Genomic DNA, 18,832 nt, shown 5'->3' on the forward strand with positions numbered 1-18,832 from the left:
GCAGGAATTCAAAGGGGTGAGGGTGACAGAGTTACAGGCTAGAAGGATGATCTTAGATGCTTCATTTTGAAGGCACCAGAGATGGGTGACAGGCAGGCCTGAGCAGAGAAGGCAGCAGTAGTAAAGACAGCAGATGAGAAGGGTCTGCAACCAGAGTTTTAGCTATATGGAGAGAAAGAAAAAATTGGATTTTGAAATGTTGCAAAGGAAGCAGCTGCAGAATTTAGACACAGGCTGGATGTAAGAGGTAAAAAGAGAGCAGTCAAAGATGACTCCCAGATTACAGACCTGAATGGCAGAAAGGACAGGGGGAGCGAGGACGGTTTCAGAGGAAAGATCAGGAGTTTAGCTTTGGCCATGTTAAATAGTGGACAGTGAGAAGTATCCAGAAGAAGATGTCAGAGAAACAAACAGAGATATGGGACTGGACTGAAGGAGACAGATCAGAAATGTAGAGGTAGATCTGTGACACACTGACTTAGAGATGAGAGCTGAAGCCATGGGAGCAGATGAGGTCACCCAGAGAGAAGGGTAAAGGGAGCAGAAAGGAGTAGGGCCAAGGACAGAGGACCGTGGGACCCCACGAACAGTGGGAGAGGGAAGGAAGAGGACCCACCGAAAGAGATGCTGAAGGTGCAGCCAGTGAAGTAGGAGGAGAACCAGGAGAGGACGGAGTCGCAAAAGCCAAGGGAGACAGAATGTCACGAAGGAGGGTATGATCAACAGTGTCAAAAGGAGCAGAGAGGTCGAGGAGGATGAGGATGGAGTAGAACCCCTAGGAAAATAAAATAAATATTAGAGAAAACATCAACAACCTGTTTTATGCACCTTTCAAAATCCTTCTAGTATTAACTTTCTTTCACAGAGGAAGAATATCAGTTCAACAAAGAAGCATCTTCACGTAAAAATCTCAAAACTTGATACACTATGCTGAAGTTTCAATCAACAAGTACAAATTGATTTAGTTGGGGATTGGTCCTGCTTTGCGCAGGGGGTTGGACAAGATGACCTCCTGAGGTACCTTCCAACCCTGATATTCTAGGATTCTATGAAATCTGGATATTTTCATACATTTTCTCTGTCTTAGAAATCAAGTCTCCTGAAGAGACCAAGCAAGCAAGACGGAAATGTGAGAGATATGTTAACATTTCTAAAGAAGCAGCTAAAATAAGGGGACACAACAAACAAGAACACCACTGAAACTAACCCAGTTGGGTTAAGGGAGTTTTCAGAGACTGGATTTCTGGGAAAAATACAAAGCATGAACGTCACAAAAAGCAAGTAAACAAGATTACGATAACATTACACCACACAGGAGAGCCTTTAATATTATGAGCAAGTCTGAGCTGAAATTTAACAATAGCATTGCTGGCTTTCTGTATACATTAGCCCAGTTCCTCAGCCCCGCTAAGGTCATTCAGTGCCACTGGAGTAGCATAAAAAAAGAAGTGACCTTAAAGCTATTTTCTGGGTGCTGCTGAGAATTCCCCAGCCCTGTAGCCCTCAGGCAGAGGGGGTATGACAGCCATTTGGAGGCTAGAGAGGGTAAAACCAGAATGCCTCACACAACACTGATGCTCAACCAGCAAAAGGGTCCCTAGAGGGCATTCTAGCTGGCATAGGTTAGAGAAGCCCGGTAACTGATTTAATTTGAGCTGGAGACTGGATCAGCTCCCAGCCAAGCCCCAGGATCACAGGAAGCACAAAAGTGACTTAAAACCACCTTTTCCTCTGTCCCCATCAATAGCAAAGATATGGGGAGACAGTTCATCTAAGGAGAATGGAGAGCTCCCAACCTGATCTCGTGCAGCAGCATGGAACCCAGAGTGGGGAATCTAATGATTATATATTAGTTTTATTATTCATATTGCAATTTCTCCCAAAGGCCTAGGTTGGATGCACACTAAGTCAGGCACTGCACAAGTAACAAGAAACACTCCCTGCCCCAAACAGCTTACAATCTTTTTAAAGACAAACACAACAAGTATCTGTAACAAACTGAGTTCACAGAGGAAGCAAGAAGAGGGTAGCAGCAAAAGGGACATTACGTTACACAGACACACTGCAGGCACAGTTAAAAGATTTAAAAGACAAACAGACTTAGGGTCTGAGTGATGTCAGTTATCCCTGCTAGCTACCTGCCCAGCCATTACCATTTGGAAAATTACCATAGGCCCCGTGACAGAGGTGGGTCTGAGGACAGGGTACTGGTTTTACAGATTAGCTCATGCATAAGGGCAGGCATGGAAGAAAACAGTACTGAAGTGCCACAGGCCCGCAGAACTACGAAGGGCTATTTGGAAAGTAGCCACTCTACTGGCCCTTTACAAGGGGCCTGGACTTCCAGGGTGTGTGTTTCTTACATTGTCCCTGCTTAATACCATCACTGTTTAGATGTGCCAATACCAGCTGCCAAGTTCCCTTCTGGTCTTTTCTATTCAGGTTCTTATACAGCACTCATCACTGTGGTACCTGAATGTTCATGCTTCAGAGTTTGGTGCTCACAGTTCAGGGTTTCAGCTGGCCACCTTCAGGGACAGAAAAAGATTCCTCCCCCCACCCCATCCCCATCCCCAATGTATTCTGGCAGGTTTTTTAATCTCTTTCTTCTGAACCATCAGGAGTGGCCACGGCTGGAGATGGGACACTGGACGGGGAGGGCCAGGGCTCTCAGGGGCTTAGCTGGCTGGTTCTTGCTCACATGAACAGGGTTTAACTGATTGCCATGTGTGGGGTTGGAAAAGAATTTTCCCCCAGGTCAGATAGGCAATGATCGGGGGCTGGGGGTGTGGATTTGCTTCACTTTGCGGCATGTCACTTGCTAGGATTATCTGTGTATAGCTCATTTAATCATTCCCCTGCCATTGCAGGGGCCTGGACTACTGGTGCACCTCAGTCCCTCCTATTCTCAGTGGGTCTCATTTCCATTGCTGGGTTTAGTGTGCGGGTGCTGGGGGTGGCAAGTGCCACACAGAAGGTCAGACTAGATGATCTAATGGTCCGTTTTGGCCTCAAACTTTATGATTCTATCATTCTATGCCCTCCAGAAGTTAGTTTTTCAGTGAGGTAAAAAAGGGCTGTTGTGTGATAAAGGTCACACAGCTGCCCCAGCCATACAGGGCCCCTCTTACCCCTGCAAACACTGTCCCTGACTGCTCACTGGTTGTCTCTCCCGTGCAGACAAACTGTACCTGCTCTCCAGAATGGCTTCCTCCACATGAGTGCTCTTCTCAGATGCAGGGCTCCCTAGAGAGTTCTGGCTCATAGCTGACAGGAATTTGAGCAACAACTTGGTGCTCTCAGTCTTTCCAGCTCCACTCTCTCCGCTGTTAAGGAACAGATACGATACACTCACAAACCCAGAACAGAGCAAGTGACTGTCCCATCCAGGGAGAATGGAGAATAAGTGGTCTGTAGGACCAAATGTGGGTCATCTCCACTACTGCAGGTGTACGAGAGACAGAGGGTAGGAACACACGGGCCAGACAGGACGGTGGGAGTGTAATACAACCGGGGGTTAGCTATAGGGTTAGTCTCTAACCTGATCAGAACACACTGGCTGTCGTGACGCTTCCACAAGCAGCAGTAACACTCATTAGCAGTGGCAAAGATATGGGGCGGCAGCTCACCCAGGTGATGCCGTCTGTACAGGTCCATGGCGGCCGCACTGTACAGACCAGAGATGGGTTTGTACGGATTTACTGATGCCAAGATGGAACCAATGTTCGTCTGAGGGAGAAAACAAAATATAGTGAGAAAATCAAGTACCAGAAAAGCCACCGACAAGCCAGGACTCTGAAATGATTAATGGTGGGAGTGGGTGAGCCTGAGAGAAGTCACAGAGCCAAGACCAACAACCTCCCAATACAGGGAGCAGGAGAGGAAACAGACTCTGAGGGGAAGGGTGCTGCAAAGTCGGGGGGGGAGGGGAGGAGGAGCTACAATTTTACTGCTCTGCAACAAAATATTTTTGTTTGGCTCGTTGTAAAGCTTTTATTTGAAGTATTTCAAAACATGGGGCCAGATCCGCCCCTGAACCCAGCTGCTTTGACTGCACTTACTACTGGCAAACTGAATCAAGACCAAAAGGTGATTTAGAACAACCTTTGCCACTCCCCCACACAGATCCTGTGCTAAGCGGAGATTACCTGGACCTGTCTAGCCCACAGAACAATAATGCCAGAGTGACACACCCTGTCTCCAATCCATGCAGATCCATAATAAAGCCCTATCCCTGCGTAACTCCCTGCCCTCTGTGCATTCCTCCTGCTCTTCCAGTACTGTAGTTTCTCATCTTGGGCTGCAAGCCCCCAATTCCAAACAGCCGCATCTTCAGCTCAGGTGTAACCAATGAATTTCTCACAGTGCTGCTGGTGGTACTATATTTTGCCACCAGAGGACAGCATTCCACTTCACTGCCAAACAACAAACTGCAGACAGCAGGAGTTCTGTAAACCCAAGAGCAATCTGTGGTTTCTCCCTGCTGGATGTAATATGTGGACGCAGTACGATGGCAGAACAGATGACACTTTGAAAGAGAGGACCCAGACTGGCAGAAGCATAAGAGCTGAGGAGATGCTACAGGCACCAAACTACCCAAAAGTCATGTCCAAGAGCAGCACCTATAGTGTCATCAGTGGGGAAATAATCATTGGGCCACATCACGAGGGGTACTAATGGGCGACCTTAGCTCTCAGTCAGCAGAGTGGCCAAGCACTGCCTAGGTCTACCGCTCGGAGGTGGTCCATCCTGGTTAGGGGCAAGGTGCATTGGTGGAGGGAGGAGAGCTGAAAGAAGATCTGGGATGACAGAGAAGCAAGCAGGTTCCTGAGAAATATCAAGACAGGACATTTTCATGACAGGCTGATGTGGAAGTGCGACACCACCTTGGGGAGAAAGGCCGGGTGTGGCCAGAGTTGCACCTTATCCTTGTGGAAAACCGTGTAAGGTGGGTCAGAGGTGAGGGCCTTTAGCTCAGACACCGTCTTCGCAGAAGTAATGGCGACCAGGAACGCTACCTTCCAAGACAGGTACAGGAAGGAGCAAGTTGCCAATGGTTCGAATGTGCACGAGAGGGAACGGGGGAAAAACGTAGAGCAGGCGACCTCTCCAGGGTAGCAGGAATGTGTCAGTGAGGGAGCCTGTGCTGTGACCTGGAAGGAGCAGAACATTGGGCACTTCCTGTTGCTCCACGTGGCAAACAGGTCGACCTGGGGAAACCCCCACCTTTGGAAAATGAGGTGTATGACATCCGGATGGATGAACCACTCGTGTGTGCGTAAGGACCTGCTGAGGTGGTCCGTCAGCGTGTTCTGAACTGGTAGAATGGATGCTTCCAGATGAACAGAGTGGGCTATGCAGAACTCCCACAGCCAGAGGGCCTCCTGGCATAGGGGAGCGGAACGGGCTCCGCCCTGATTGTTGATCTAAAACATGGCGGTGGTGTCCATCAGAACTGCCATGCACTGGCCTGGCAGTCAGGTCTGGCAAGCGAGGCGCAATGCCCTCAGCTCCTTGATGTTGATTTGTAGGGAGAACTCGTCCTGCGACCACAGGCCCTGTGTCTGGAGGTCTACCAGATGCGCCCCCCATCCCAGAGCCGACGCGTCTGCAACCAGGGACAAGGAAGGCTCATGGTTGTGGAAGGGGACTCCTCCGCACACCGCTTGGGGGTCGAGCCACCAGTGGAGGGACATGAGGACCTGCCCCAGCACCGTGATCACTGAATTCAAGCTGTCGCACCCCGGGCAGTAGGGCAAGGCAAGCCAGGCCTGCAACGGTCTGAGCCACAGCCTGGTGGGCTGGCTCACATAAGTGCAAGCAGCCATGTGGCCGAGGAGACTCGGGCACCCCCTTGCTGTTGTGGTTGGGAATTGCTGAAGGCTTTGAATTATGCCCGTGATGGCTTGAAATCGGGTCTCTGGCAGAAGAGCTCGCGCCTGAACCGAGTCTAACACTGCCCCCAATGAATTCTATTCTCTGGGTCGGTTCCAAGGTCGACTTCCCCAAGTTCAGGAGGAGACCCAGCCACTCGAACGTGCACCTGACAGATTTGGGACTGCACCTGTGCCTTGGTGTGGCCCCTGAGCAGCCAGTCGAGGTAGGGGTATACTTGCACCTGCTGGCAACAGAGGAAAGCAGCCACAACAGACCTGCACTTGGTGAACACCCGGGGGGCTGTTGAGAGGCCGAATGGTAGGGCAGTGAATTGGTAATGCTTGTGGTTGACTGCTCATGTGACTTCCCTTTCCTTCCCCATCAGAAAGTCATTTTTCTGCAGGGAAGCAAAGAAAGCTGTGAGGGGCATAAATAAGGCTGTGATTTGTTCACAGAAGTCATGGAATCTGTGACTTCCAAAGACCTTTGTGACTTCAACCAGCCGCCGGCTGGGAGCTGGAGGGTCCTCTGTTGCCTGCGGAGACAGAGAGCTGCAGGGGTGGCAGGGAGGATCCACTGCTCCCAGACGCCATGGGCGGCAGGAGGGACACAGCAGCAGGGGGAATCCCCACTGCCCACAGCCACCCCAGGCGGCAGGAGGGACCGGCACACCGCTCCCCGCCAGCATGGGCTGCAGGAGGGACCTGAGCTGCTCCCTGCCGCCATGGACGGCAGGGTGGATCCGGTGGCAGGGGGAATCCCCGCTGCTCACAGCCACCCCGAGCGGCAGGAGGCATCTCCGCTGCTCACGGTTGCCCTGGGAGGCAGGGGGGACGCAGTGGCAGGGGGAATCCCCACTGCTCCCATGCACCGCAGGTGATGGGGGATCCACAGAGCTCCCAGCCACCACGGGTGACAAGTGCAGGCAGCAGTGCGGACTCCGGCAGCTCCCAGCCACAGCGGGGATGACCCTGGAGCTCCCAGCCCTCCCCCGCGACCCCCCAGCTGCCCAGGCTACCCATTTTGTCATGGGCGTTTTTAGTAAAACTCAAGGACAGGTCACGGGTTTCCATGAATTTTTCATTATTGTCCAAGACCTGTCCGTGACTTTTACTAAAAATAACCATGACAAAAACTTAGCCTTAGACATAAATTCTGCACATGCACAGCAGTGCTGAATTCCCACAGGAGTAATAAGTGCAAAATAATGCACACTGGAACAAATAATCCCAACCATACATACAAAATACATACATACAAAACCTAGCAAGAGATGTTACGAGTAACAAGAAGGGTTTCTTCAGGTATGTTAGCAACAAGAAGAAAGTCAAGGAAAGCGTGGGCCCCTTACTGAATGAGGGAGGCAACCTAATGACAGAGGATGTGGAAAAAGCTAATGTACTCAATGCTTTTTTTGCCTCTGTCTTCACGAACAAGGTCAGCTCCCAGACTGCTGCACTGGGCAGCACAGCATGGGGAGGAGGTGACCAGCCGTCTGTGGAGAAAGAAGTGGTTCGGGACTACTTAGAAAAGCTGGACGAGCACAAGTCCATGGGGCTGGATGCGTTGCATGCAAGAGTGCTGAAGGAGTTGGCGTATGTGATTGCAGAGCCATTGGCCATTATCTTTGAAAACTCATGGCAATTGGGGGAAGTCCCGGACGACTGGAAAAAGGCTAATGTAGTGCCCATCTTTAGAAAAGGGAAGGAGGAAGATCCTGGGAACTACAGGCCAGACAGCCTCACCTCAGTCCCTGGAAAAATCATGGAGCAGGTCCTCAAGGAAACAATTCTGAAGCACTTAGAGGAGAGGAAAGTGATCAGGAACAGTCAGCATGGATTCACCAAGGGCAAGTCATGCCTGACTAATCTAATTGCCTTCTATGATGAGATAACTGGCTCTGTGGATGAGGGGAAAGCAGTGGACGGGTTATTCCTTGACTTTAGCAAAGCTTTTGACAAGGTCTTCTACAGTATTTTTGCCAGCAAGTTAAAGAAGTATGGGCTGGATGAATGGACTATAAGGTGGATAGAAAGCTGGCTAGATCGTCAGGCTTAACGGGTGGTGATCAATGGCTCCATGTCTAGTTGGCAGCTGGTATCAAGTGGAGTGCCACAAGGGTCGGTCCTGGAGCCGGTTTTGTTCAATATCTTCATTAATGATCTGGAGGATGGCGCGGATTGTACCCTTAGCAAGTTTGCAGATGACACTAAACTGGGAGGAGAGGTAGACACGCTGAAGGGTAGGGATAGGATACAGAGCGACCTAGACAAATGAGAGGATTGATCCAAAGGAAATCTGATGAGGTTCAACAAGGACAAGTGCAGAGTCCTGCACTTAGGATGGAAGAATCCCATGCTCCGCTACAGACTAGGGACCGAATGGCTAAGCAGCAGTTCTGCAGAAAAGGACCTAGGGGTGACAGTGGATGAGAAGCTGGATATGAGTCAACAGTGACCTTGTTGCCAAGAACGCCAATGGCATTTTGGGATGTAAATGTAGGGGCATTGCCAGCAGATCGAGGGACGTGATCGTTCCCCTCTATTCGACATTGGTGAGGCGTCATCTGGAGTACTGTGTCCAGTTTTGGGCCCCACACTACAAGAAGGATGTGGAAAAATTGGAAAGAGTCCAGCGGAGAGCAACAAAAATGATTAGGGGACTGGAGCACATGACTTATGAGGAAAGGCTGAGGGAACTGGGATTGTTTAGTTTGCAGAAGAGAAGAATGAGGGGGGATTTGATAGCTGCTTTCAACTACCTGAAAGGGGGTTCCAAAGAGGATGGATCTAGACTGTTCTCAGTGGTACCAGATGACAGAACAAGGAGTAATGGTCTCAGGTTGCAGAGGGGGAGGTGTAGGTTGGATATTAAGAAAAACTTTTTCACTAAGGAGGGTGGTGAAGCACTGGAATGCGTTACCTAGGGAGGTAATGGAATCTCCTTCCTTTGAAGATTTTAAGGTCAGGCTTGACAAATCCCTGGCTGGGAGGATTTAGTTGGGGATTGGTCCTGCTTTGAGCAGGGGGTTGGACTAGATGACCTCCTGAGGTCCCTTCCAACCCTGATATTCTATGAAAATGATAGGGTCAAAATTAGCAGTTACCATTCGAGAAAGCAATCTTGGAGTCGTCACAGATAGTTTTCTGAAAACATCCACTCAACGTGCAGCAGCAGTTAAAAAAGCTAACAGAACGTTAGGAACCATAAGGAAAGAGAAAGATAATAAAACTGAAAAAACCTAATGCCATCATATACATCTATGGTAGGCCCGCACCTTGAAAACCATGTACTGTTCTGGTCACCCCATCTGAAAAAAGATATATTAGAACTGAAAAAGGTTCAGAGAAGGACAACAAAAATTATTCGGGATACGGAACAGCTTCCGTAAGAGGGAAGATTAAAAAATCTGGAACTGTTTATCTTAGAAGAGACACAACTAAGGGGGGATATGATAGAGATCTATAAAATCATGAATGGTGTGGACAACATGAATAAGGAAGTGTGATTTACTCCTTCACACAACACAAGAACTAGGAGTCACCTGATAAAATTAATAGGCAGCAGGTTTAAAACAAACAAAAGGAAGTACTTTTTCAATAACACACAGTCAACCACTATGGGAACTTGTTGCCGTGGGATGTTGTGAAGGCCAAAAGTATAACTGGGCTCAAAAAAGAATTAGGTCAATTCCCAGAGGATAGGTCCATCAATGACTATTAGCCAAGATGGTCAGGGACTCAACCCCATGCTCCAACTGCCAGAAGCTAGGACGGGACTACAGGAGATGGATCACTCAAAGGTGCCTTGTTCTGTTCATTCCCTCTGAAGCATCTGACACCAGCCACTGTCAGAAGACAGGACACTGAGCTAGATGGACCCCTCATCTGACCCAGTATGGCCATTCCTATGTTCCTCCGGTTTTCTGGTACCTCTCCCATATGTTCATGACTTTCATGAACACTCAAGGACACAATGTGACGCGCTGTACCTTGGGGGAACACCCTACACCCCCATGTTCATCCTTATAATATGACTGTGTGGTATCCAACGCAAAGTGTGTCATGTCGAGTGTCTTCGGAAGGCTCATGATGCACTGAGCATTGTTGTTATAGTAATGTTATAATAATGTTAAAGGTTATAATTTCATGTATATAGTTATGAGGCTGAAAATGTATCCTCATGATTTAAAACAAGCCCAGACAAAAATTCTCCAAGAGCAGACGGGCAGTTCACACCTCATCAGGGCATGTATGGGCAAACGCAGCCTCACAGGAATAAAGGACATTGGCCTAGGCCGCAACAAAGGATCTGTTGGACTCTTGAGTGAGTCACCCCCCTTCCTTTGGTCAGTTTGGGACTATGATGAGGTAATGCTCGCTTGACTCTGAAGGGGGGTGGCAAAGCAAGAGGGAAGAAAGAACATGATAAAAGGGAGAGACGCTTGCCATGCTCTCTCTCTCTCTTCCACCTCCATCTACAGACACCACCACCAAGCGACTGAAGTGCTGATCAAAGGGAAGAGCCTGGCTGAAGGGCAACCAGCCAGCCTGTGACGAGAAGCATCTAAGTTTGTAAGGACACTGAAAGTGTTAAGATCAGCTTAGAATGTGTTTTGCTTTTATTTCACTTGACCATATCCGTCTTGTTGTGCTTTGACTTATCATCACTTAAAATCTATTGTTGTAGTTAATAAATTGGTTTATCCTACCTGAAGCAGTGCATTTTGGTTTGAAGCATGTCAGAGACTCCCCTTGGGATAACAAGCCTGGTGCATATAAATTTCTTTGTTAAATTAATGAACTCATATAAGCTTGCAGTGTCCAGCGGGCATAACTGGACACTGCAAGACAGGTTCCTAGGGTTGTGGCTGGGACCAGAGATATCGGCTAGTGTTATTCGGTTGCAAGTAGCTGGGAGCAGCTTACATGTCAGAGGTCGTGCGTGAACAGCCCAGGAGTGAGGGTTCTCACAGCAGAGCAGGGTCAGGCTGGCTCCCAGAGTCGAGGATTGGAGTGACCTAGCAGATCACTGTCCAGATAACACGAGAGGGGAACGTCACAAGCAGTAATTTAGTTAACTAATTCCCCGGAGTGCATGTTGTTAGGGTATAGCTATTCAGGCCTGTCTGTAAAGGCCTCTACTTTAAGAATTTAAGTCTATGTTTATCATTTAGCTAGTAATAGAGGTATAAAAGAAAGAATCAAAATCACTGTCTGCCTGTGTAAAGGCATTCTCCCACTGTGACAGTCTGAGGCCCTGTTCTTAAGCTCAGGCCTTTGGTTTAGCAGTCAGAGCAGCCATAAGCTGGAAAATGTAAGGTCATGTCTTCACACATTTCAAATCAGTCATATTGAAATAAGGCAATCTGGGGCTGTTGGAAAGGTGATCCAATCTATCACCTCTAGAGAAAGGGAAGAGCCTAGAAGATGTAAAAGGAAATTTAGTTTGATAGTTTTCTGTTTGGTAAGAACTCATTTATCAATTGACATAGTTGGCAAACCCTTATGTCTTTATAGATGTAGTTGTAAAATCCTCACTTCTGTATTGTTTTGCTATTATAGTTCCCACTTTGCTATTGTTTATTTGCATGGTCTCTGTCTGGTTCTGTGATTGTTTCTGTCTGCTGTGTAATTAATTTTGCTAGGTGTAAACTAATTAAGGTGGTGGAATATAATTGGTTAGCTATTCATGTTACAATATGTTAGACTTGGTTACATAAATTTCAGTGAAATGATTGGTTAAGGTATAGCTGAGAATATTACTATATAAATTAGGGGCAAACAGGAAGTAAGCTTGGATTCGAAAATAAGGAAAAAGGAACTTGGATTTAAGCTTGCTGGAAGTTCACCCCAATAAACATAGAATTGTTTGCACCTTTGGACTTCGGATATTGTTGCTCTCTGTTCACGCAAGAAGAACCAGGGAAGTGGGAGGGTGAAGGAATAAGCCGTCTAACACACCTGTTCGACTGTCTGGTTTATGAGGTTTATTTGTGTTTTAATTAGCCAGGTATTCCTTGACCTCCTCTCAATTGGTAGTTATTTTAACAAGATCTTTCTTCCTAATTTTTCCAGACTTCTTCTGGTTGAAAAGGTATTTAATATCTCAACTATTTCTGAAACATCATTAATTGCATCCCTTGCCTCTTTCAATCCCCCTCTCATATACTAGGCATAACCCTAGGAACCAGAACAGAGAAATGATACTGAAGAATGAGATACGGCAGAGGATGAACAAGAGGAAGAGTCAGACAGTCAGAGCTATGAGGAGAGGGTTAGGGAACAAGGTTGCTATTTTTATGATTTAAGTGATGTCAGTGTGCCTGACACTACTCAAAGTACTATGAGAGAGAGAGAGAATTTGCAGTCTCCTTCAAATCCCAATATAGACAGGCGACTTTCTAGAAACCAGGTAACTTAATTGACCATTTACTGGAATACAAGATGAATACAGTGTTGTTGCCTTAGTAACAGTTGCTAGGCAACACATGTGGAGATTCACATTTTACTGTCACACTCTGAAGAGCTTTGGGCACAGGTAAAGCACAGTGAGCCCCTTTCAATCTCTTTTCCTTAAACCCTAAAGGGGTCTTCTCAAAAGCATGGTCACCCCATCCTGCACCCCTTGTCCTGTATGTGGGTCACTCCTGGAAACTCCTTGGTTGGAGGTGCACCAGAGAACTCTGTCCCACAGGGTTTAAAAGGAAATTCAGAAACCGTATCTATGTGACAGGGGCTTTGTGTAGTCCTCTTGGAGAGGGGCCAGAGCCAGCCAACAACAGACATTACTGAACAGTAAGGGGGCAGAGTCTGGCAATAGTTGCTCTTTCTTGGTTCTTTTCAATGATGGATCATATTTGCCCAAGTTACTCGAGATACTTGGGCCACAACCTATATTCACCATTCAGAAAGGATGGGTTACTCACCTGGTCGTAATTTGAACTATTCAAGATTTATTTTCCCTATGGTTAGTGCACTTCAGGTTACATATCTGCTCCATGCACCTAGGACTAGAGATTTTTCCCTAGCCGTGCTTGTGGGCCCACGCAAACACCCCCACTTTTCTTGGACTCCACATCAAAGAAATAAATGGGGCTGCCAGATAGCCACCATCTTAGTTCTTTTTCCACCCCTAACTCCCAGTAGAGGAAAACCAGGCAGTGAGGAAGGAAGGCAGGTAGTGGCACATAGGGACAACACATCAAAAACCTCAAACTACTACAAGCTGAGCAACCCAGCCTTCTCTGAGTGACTGTCCCTATGCGTAGTTCACTTCAGGTGATTCACCAGCAGCGTCTTTATAAGGAGGTGGGGGCTGGAGTCCTATGACACAACAGATTGCAGAACCGCCCTGCCCAGTGAAGGTGTGACTGGAACTCCAAATTGCTGCTCTATAGGAGTCAGCAACAGGGAAATAGGGATTTCTCAAAGGGAAATGATCAGTGCTGCCTGAAGTCTAGTCAAATGAGTTTTCATGCTGCCCTCAAAGGAGATGTTAATCTCATAGCAGAGTTGGATGCACCCTGAGATCCATTTCACAGAATCCTAGAACTGTAAGGGACCTTACAGGTCATCTACTCCAGTCCCCTGCACTCAAGCCAGGACTAAGGATTATCTAGACAGCCTTTGGGAGGAAATGGCCTCTCCCCTTGCATATGTTCCATGAATGAGGCAAAGAGTCTAGGGGCCTTTCAAAAGGATTTCATTTTTACCAAGTAACCTGCAAGAGCCCTCTGCATGTCCAGTGAGTGCCACCTCTCCACTGCTAGAATGAGGTTTAGGGTAAAACATTGGAAGAGGGATCCTTTGGTTGATGTGCAAGTCTGACACCACCTTAGGGATGAATTTAGAATGTAACCTCATAGATATCCTATCCCTGTGGGAAACTGTATGGGGGAGGGTCAGCCACAAGCATCCTTAGCTCCCCAATTCTTCTGACCGACATAAGAGTGACCAAAAATGCTACCTTCACAGAAAGATGTAGTAGAGAGTGGGATGCCTGGGGCTCAAATGGAAACTTAGTGAGAACTGATAAAACAAGGTTCAAGTCCTGGAGTGGTACCAGTTTTGCCAACACAGAGAAGACTTAAATCGTGCCCTTCAGGAACTGGGCCATGAGTGGGTGTGAAAACACAGAGTAGTTGTCTACGGGGGGATGAAACACACTGACAGCCATCAGGTGTACTCCGAGGGAGCTAACAGATAGCACCCAGGATTTTAAGGACAAAAGGCAGTCCAATACATCTGGAATCTTAGCCCGTAAAGGGGAAATTCCTTGTTGGTTACACCAAAACATAAACATAAACCCATTCCACTTTGCTTCATAATATTTCTTGGTCATAGGTGCCAACTCCGTGGGTGGAGCACCAACGGGGAAAAATTGGTGGGTGCTCTTCACCCACCATCAGCTCCCCGCCCTGCCCCCCCACACCAGCTCACCTCCCCTGAGTGCACCGCGGCCCCGCTTCTCCCCCTAGCTCCCAGAGCTTGCCGCCACAAAACAGCTGTTTCACGGCAGCAAGCAATGGAAGGGAGGGGAAACAAGGAGGAACGCAGCACACTCGGGGAAGAGGTGGGGCCACGGCGGGGATTTGGGGAAGGAGTCCAGTAGGAGCAGAGAGGGAGCAGAGACTTTGGGGAAGGGGTTGGAATGGGGGCAGGGCAGGGGTGGATTCAGGGTGGGGTGGCATTGAGCACCCACCGGCACCGGGAAAAGTTAGCACCTATGTTCTTGGTAGCTTTCTTTCTACTGCTGATCAGGATGCCCTTGACATTAATCGAACAGGCCCTATCTAACTTGACATCCATCCAAGTACCATGCCCGCAGGTGAAGAGAGCAGAGCAGCAAACAGAGGGAGTTTGCCAGGGATCTGTCCGAGAGGAGGTATGCTAAGTGCTGCATTGGGGGGCTGTGTTGGTGAGTATCAGAGTGTCTGTTGCGGGGACAGTTGGACAGTTTGACCATGTGCTTGATTGTTTTAAAAGTGTGAATTGGGAGTGCTTTGTTCCAGGTGAGCCTTGAGTGGGCCTGACTGTTATAAAAAGCCAGTCAGCTGAGAACCAGCTGAGCAGCAAAAAGCAGAGAGACTAACAGAGGGAGTTTGTCTGGGGAGAGCCCACTGAGGCTTACATCTTGCCAGTTTCTCTGAGTAGTTACTACAACTCCTGAGGAAGCTCGAAGAAGGAAGGTAATATGGATGGTGAGCGTTCAGCTGTTGTGACCTGCACTGGATGTGCCACGTTTGTCTTTCTTCCACAGGACAGAAATGACTTTGTCTGTACAAAGTGCAAGCTGGTCTCCATATTGGAAGAGAAGGTTCATGGTCTGGAGCAACAGGTATCGACCCTGCGTTGCATAAGAGAAACTGAAGATTTCCTGGACAGACGTCAGGATACGCTTCTACAGACACAACATTCTGACGATTCAGAGCAGGCTGTGCAGTGGGGACAGGAGGACAGTGAAGAAATTTGGCAGCATGTGACCTCCAGAAGAAGAAAGGGGAGTGTCCATGTACCAGCAATGCAGATACAGGTAAGCAACCGTTTTCATGTTCTCTCCACAGGTACTAATGCGGAGAGTGGACTAGATGATACATCTGAGGGAAGGGAGCAGAAAGAGACTCCGCCGATTGGAAGGCATGAGATGCACTGTCTGATGAAGTGAGCTGTAGCTCACGAAAGCTCATGCTCAAATAAATTGGTTAGTCTCTAAGGTGCCACAAGTACTCCTTTTCTTTTTGCGAATACAGACTAACACGGCTGTTCCTCTGAAACCTGTCCTAGGGATGGGGGTTCCACGACCAGCGCTCCCAAGAGAAGGAGGTGGGTGGTGGTGGTCGGGGACTCCCTCCTCAGAGGGACTGAGTCATCTATCTGCTGCCCTGACCGGGAAAACCGAGAAGTCTGCTGCTTATCAGGAGCTAGGATTCACGATGTGATGGAGAGACTGCTGAAACTCATCAAGCCCTTGGATCGCTACCCCTTCCTGCTTCTCCACGTGGGCACCAATGATACTGCCAAGAATGACCTTGAGCGGATCACTGCAGACTACGTGGCTCTGGGAAGAAGGATAAAGGAGTTTGAGGCGCAAGTGGTTTTCTTGTCCATCCTCCCTGTGGAAGGAAAAGGCCTGGGTAGAGACCGTCGAATCGTGGAAGTCAACGAGTGGCTACGCAGGTGGTGTTGGAGAAAAGGCTTTGGATTCTCTGACCATGGGATGGTGTTCCAAGAAGGAGTGCTAGGCAGAGACGGGCTCCACCTAACGAAGAGAGGGAAGAGCATCTTAGCAAGCAGGCTGGCTAACCTAGTGAGGAGTGCTTTAAACTAGGTTCACCGGGGGAAGGAGACCAAAGCCCTGAGGTAAGTGGGGAAGTGGGATACCTGGAGGAAGTACGAGCAGGAGCACGCGAGAGGGCAGGGCTCCTGCCTCATACTGAGAAAGAGGGACGATCAGCAAGTTATCTCAAGTGCCTATACACAAATGCAAGAAGCCTGGGAAACAAGCAGGGAGAACTGGAAGTCCTGGCACAGTCAAGGAATTATGATGTGATTGGAATAACAGAGACTTGGTGGGATAACTCACATGACTGGAGTATTGTCATGGATGGATGTAAACTGTTCAGGAAGGACAGGCAGGGCAGAAAAGGTAGGGGAGTTGCACTGTATGTAAGGGAGCAGTATGACTGCTCAGAGCTCAAGTATGAAACTGCAGAAAAACCTGAGAGTCTCTGGATTAAGTTTAGAAGCGTGAGCAACAAGGGTAATGATGTGGTGGGAGTCTGCTATAGACCACCGGACCAGGGGGATGAGGTGGACGAGGCTTTCTCCCGGCAACTCACGGAAGTTACTTGATCGCAGGCCCTGGTTCTCATGGGAGACTTCAATCACCCTGATATCTGCTGGGAAAGCAATACAGCGGTGCACAGAAAATCCAGGAAGTTTTTGGAAAATGTAGGGGACAATTTCCTGGTGCAAGTGTTGGAGGAAACAACTAGGGGCAGAGCTCTTCTTGACCTGCTGCTCACAAACCGGGAAGAATTCGTAGGGGAAGCAAAAGTGGATGGGAACCTGGGAGGCAGCGACCATGAGATGGTCGAGTTCAGGATCCTGACACAGGGAAGAAAGGAGAGCAGCAGAATACGGACCCTGGACTTCAGAAAAGCAGACTTTGACTCCCTCAGGGAACTGATGGGCAGGATCCCCTGGGAGAATAACATGAGGGGGAAAGGAGTCCAGGAAAGCTGGCTGTATTTTAAAGAATCCTTCTTGAGGTTACAGGGACAAACCATCCTGATGTGTAGAAAGAATAGTAAATAGGACAGGCGACCAGCTTGGCTTAACAGTGAAATCTTTGCTGATCTTAAACAAAAAAGAAGCTTACAAAAAGTGGAAGATTGGACAAATGACCAGGGAAAAGTATAAAAATATTGCTCGGGCATGCAGGAATGAAATCAGGAAGGCCAAATCAACTTGGAGTTGCAGCTAGCAAGAGATGTTAAGAGTAACAAGAAGGGTTTCTTCAGGTATATTAGCAACAAGAAGAAAGTCAAGGAAAGCGTGGGCCCCCTGCTGAATGAGGGAGGCAACCTAGTGACAGAGGATGTGGAAAAAGCTAATGTACTCTATGCTTTTTTTGCCTCTGTCTTCACAAACAAGGTCAGCTCCCAGACTACTGCACTGGGCAGCACAGCATGGGGAGGAGGTGACCAGCCCTCTGTGGAGAAAAGTGGTTCGGGACTATTTAGAAAAGCTGGACAATCACAAGTCCATGGGGCCGGATGCGCTGCATCCGAGTGCGCTAAAGAAGCTGGCGGATGTGATTGCAGAGCCATTGGCCATTATCTTTGAAAACTCATGGCGATTGGGGGAGGTCGCGGACAACTGGAAAAAGGCTAATGTAGTGCCCATCTTTTAAAAAGGGAAGGAGGAGGATCCTGGGATCTACAGGCCAGTCAGCCTCACCTCAGTCCCTGGAAAAATCATGGAGCAGGTCCTCAAGGAAACAATTCTGAAGCACTTAGAGGAGAGGAAAGTGATCAGGAACAGTCAGCATGGATTCACCAAGGGCAAGTCATGCCTGACTAATCTAATTGCCTTCTATGACGAGATAACTGGCTCTGTGGATGAGGGGAAGACACTGGACGGGTTGTTCCTTGACTTTAGCAAAGCTTTTCACACAGTCTCCCACAGTATTCTTGCCAGCAAGTTAAGGAAGTATGGGCTGGATGAATGGACTATAAGGTGCATAGAAAGTTGGCTAGATTGTCGGGCTCAATGGGTAGTGATCAATGGCTCCATGTCTAGTCGGCAGCCGGTATCAAGCGGAGTGCCCAAGGGTCGGTCCTGGGGCCGGTTTTGTTCAATACCTTCATAAATGATCTGGAGGATGGTGTGGATTGCACCCTCAGCAAGTTTGCAGATGACACTAAACTGGGAGGAGAGGTAGACACGCTGAAGGGTAGGGATAGGATACAGAGGGCCCCAGACAAATGAGAGGATTGGGCCAAAAGAAATCTGAGGAGGTTCAACAAGGACAAGTGCAGAGTCCTGCACTTAGGACCAAAGAATCCCATGCACCGCTACAGACTAGGGACCGAATGGCTAAGCAGCAGTTCGGCAGAAAAGGACCTAGGGGTTATAGTGGATGAGAAGAGTGATATGAGTCAACAGTGTGCCCTTGCTGCCAAGAAGACCAATGGCATTTTGGGATGTATATATAGGGGCATTGCCAGCAGATCGAGGAACGCGATTGTTCCCCTCTATTCGACATTGGTGAGGCCTCATCTGGAGTACTGTGTCCAGTTTTGGACCCCACAGTACAAGAAGGATGTGGAAAAATTGGAAAGCATCCAGCGGAGGGCAACAAAAATGATTAGGGGACTGGAACACATGACTTATGAGGAGAGGCTGAGGGAACTGGGATTGTTTAGTCTGTAGAAGAGAAGAATGGGGGG

General features: G+C 48.4%; 1 protein-coding gene across 2 annotated transcripts in view; it reads right to left on the reverse strand.

Moving 5' to 3' along the window:
- Positions 1-18,832, reverse strand: part of LOC125644827 (unconventional myosin-X) — a 305,444-nt gene that overhangs the window by 189,595 nt on the left and 97,017 nt on the right. The window contains exons 4-6 of one of the 2 annotated variants that reach the window (XM_075117657.1): positions 3,542-3,729; positions 3,192-3,326; positions 617-775 (exon numbers count right to left, since the gene is read on the reverse strand). In XM_075117657.1, the coding sequence (XP_074973758.1) occupies positions 617-775; positions 3,192-3,326; positions 3,542-3,729 (482 nt within the window). The remainder of the gene's footprint in view (positions 1-616; positions 776-3,191; positions 3,327-3,541; positions 3,730-18,832) is intronic. The other variant, XM_075117658.1, reaches the window with a different exon arrangement.

Source organism: Caretta caretta, chromosome 11, assembly GCF_965140235.1.
Source record: "Caretta caretta isolate rCarCar2 chromosome 11, rCarCar1.hap1, whole genome shotgun sequence".
Taxonomy (NCBI): Eukaryota; Metazoa; Chordata; order Testudines; family Cheloniidae; genus Caretta; species Caretta caretta.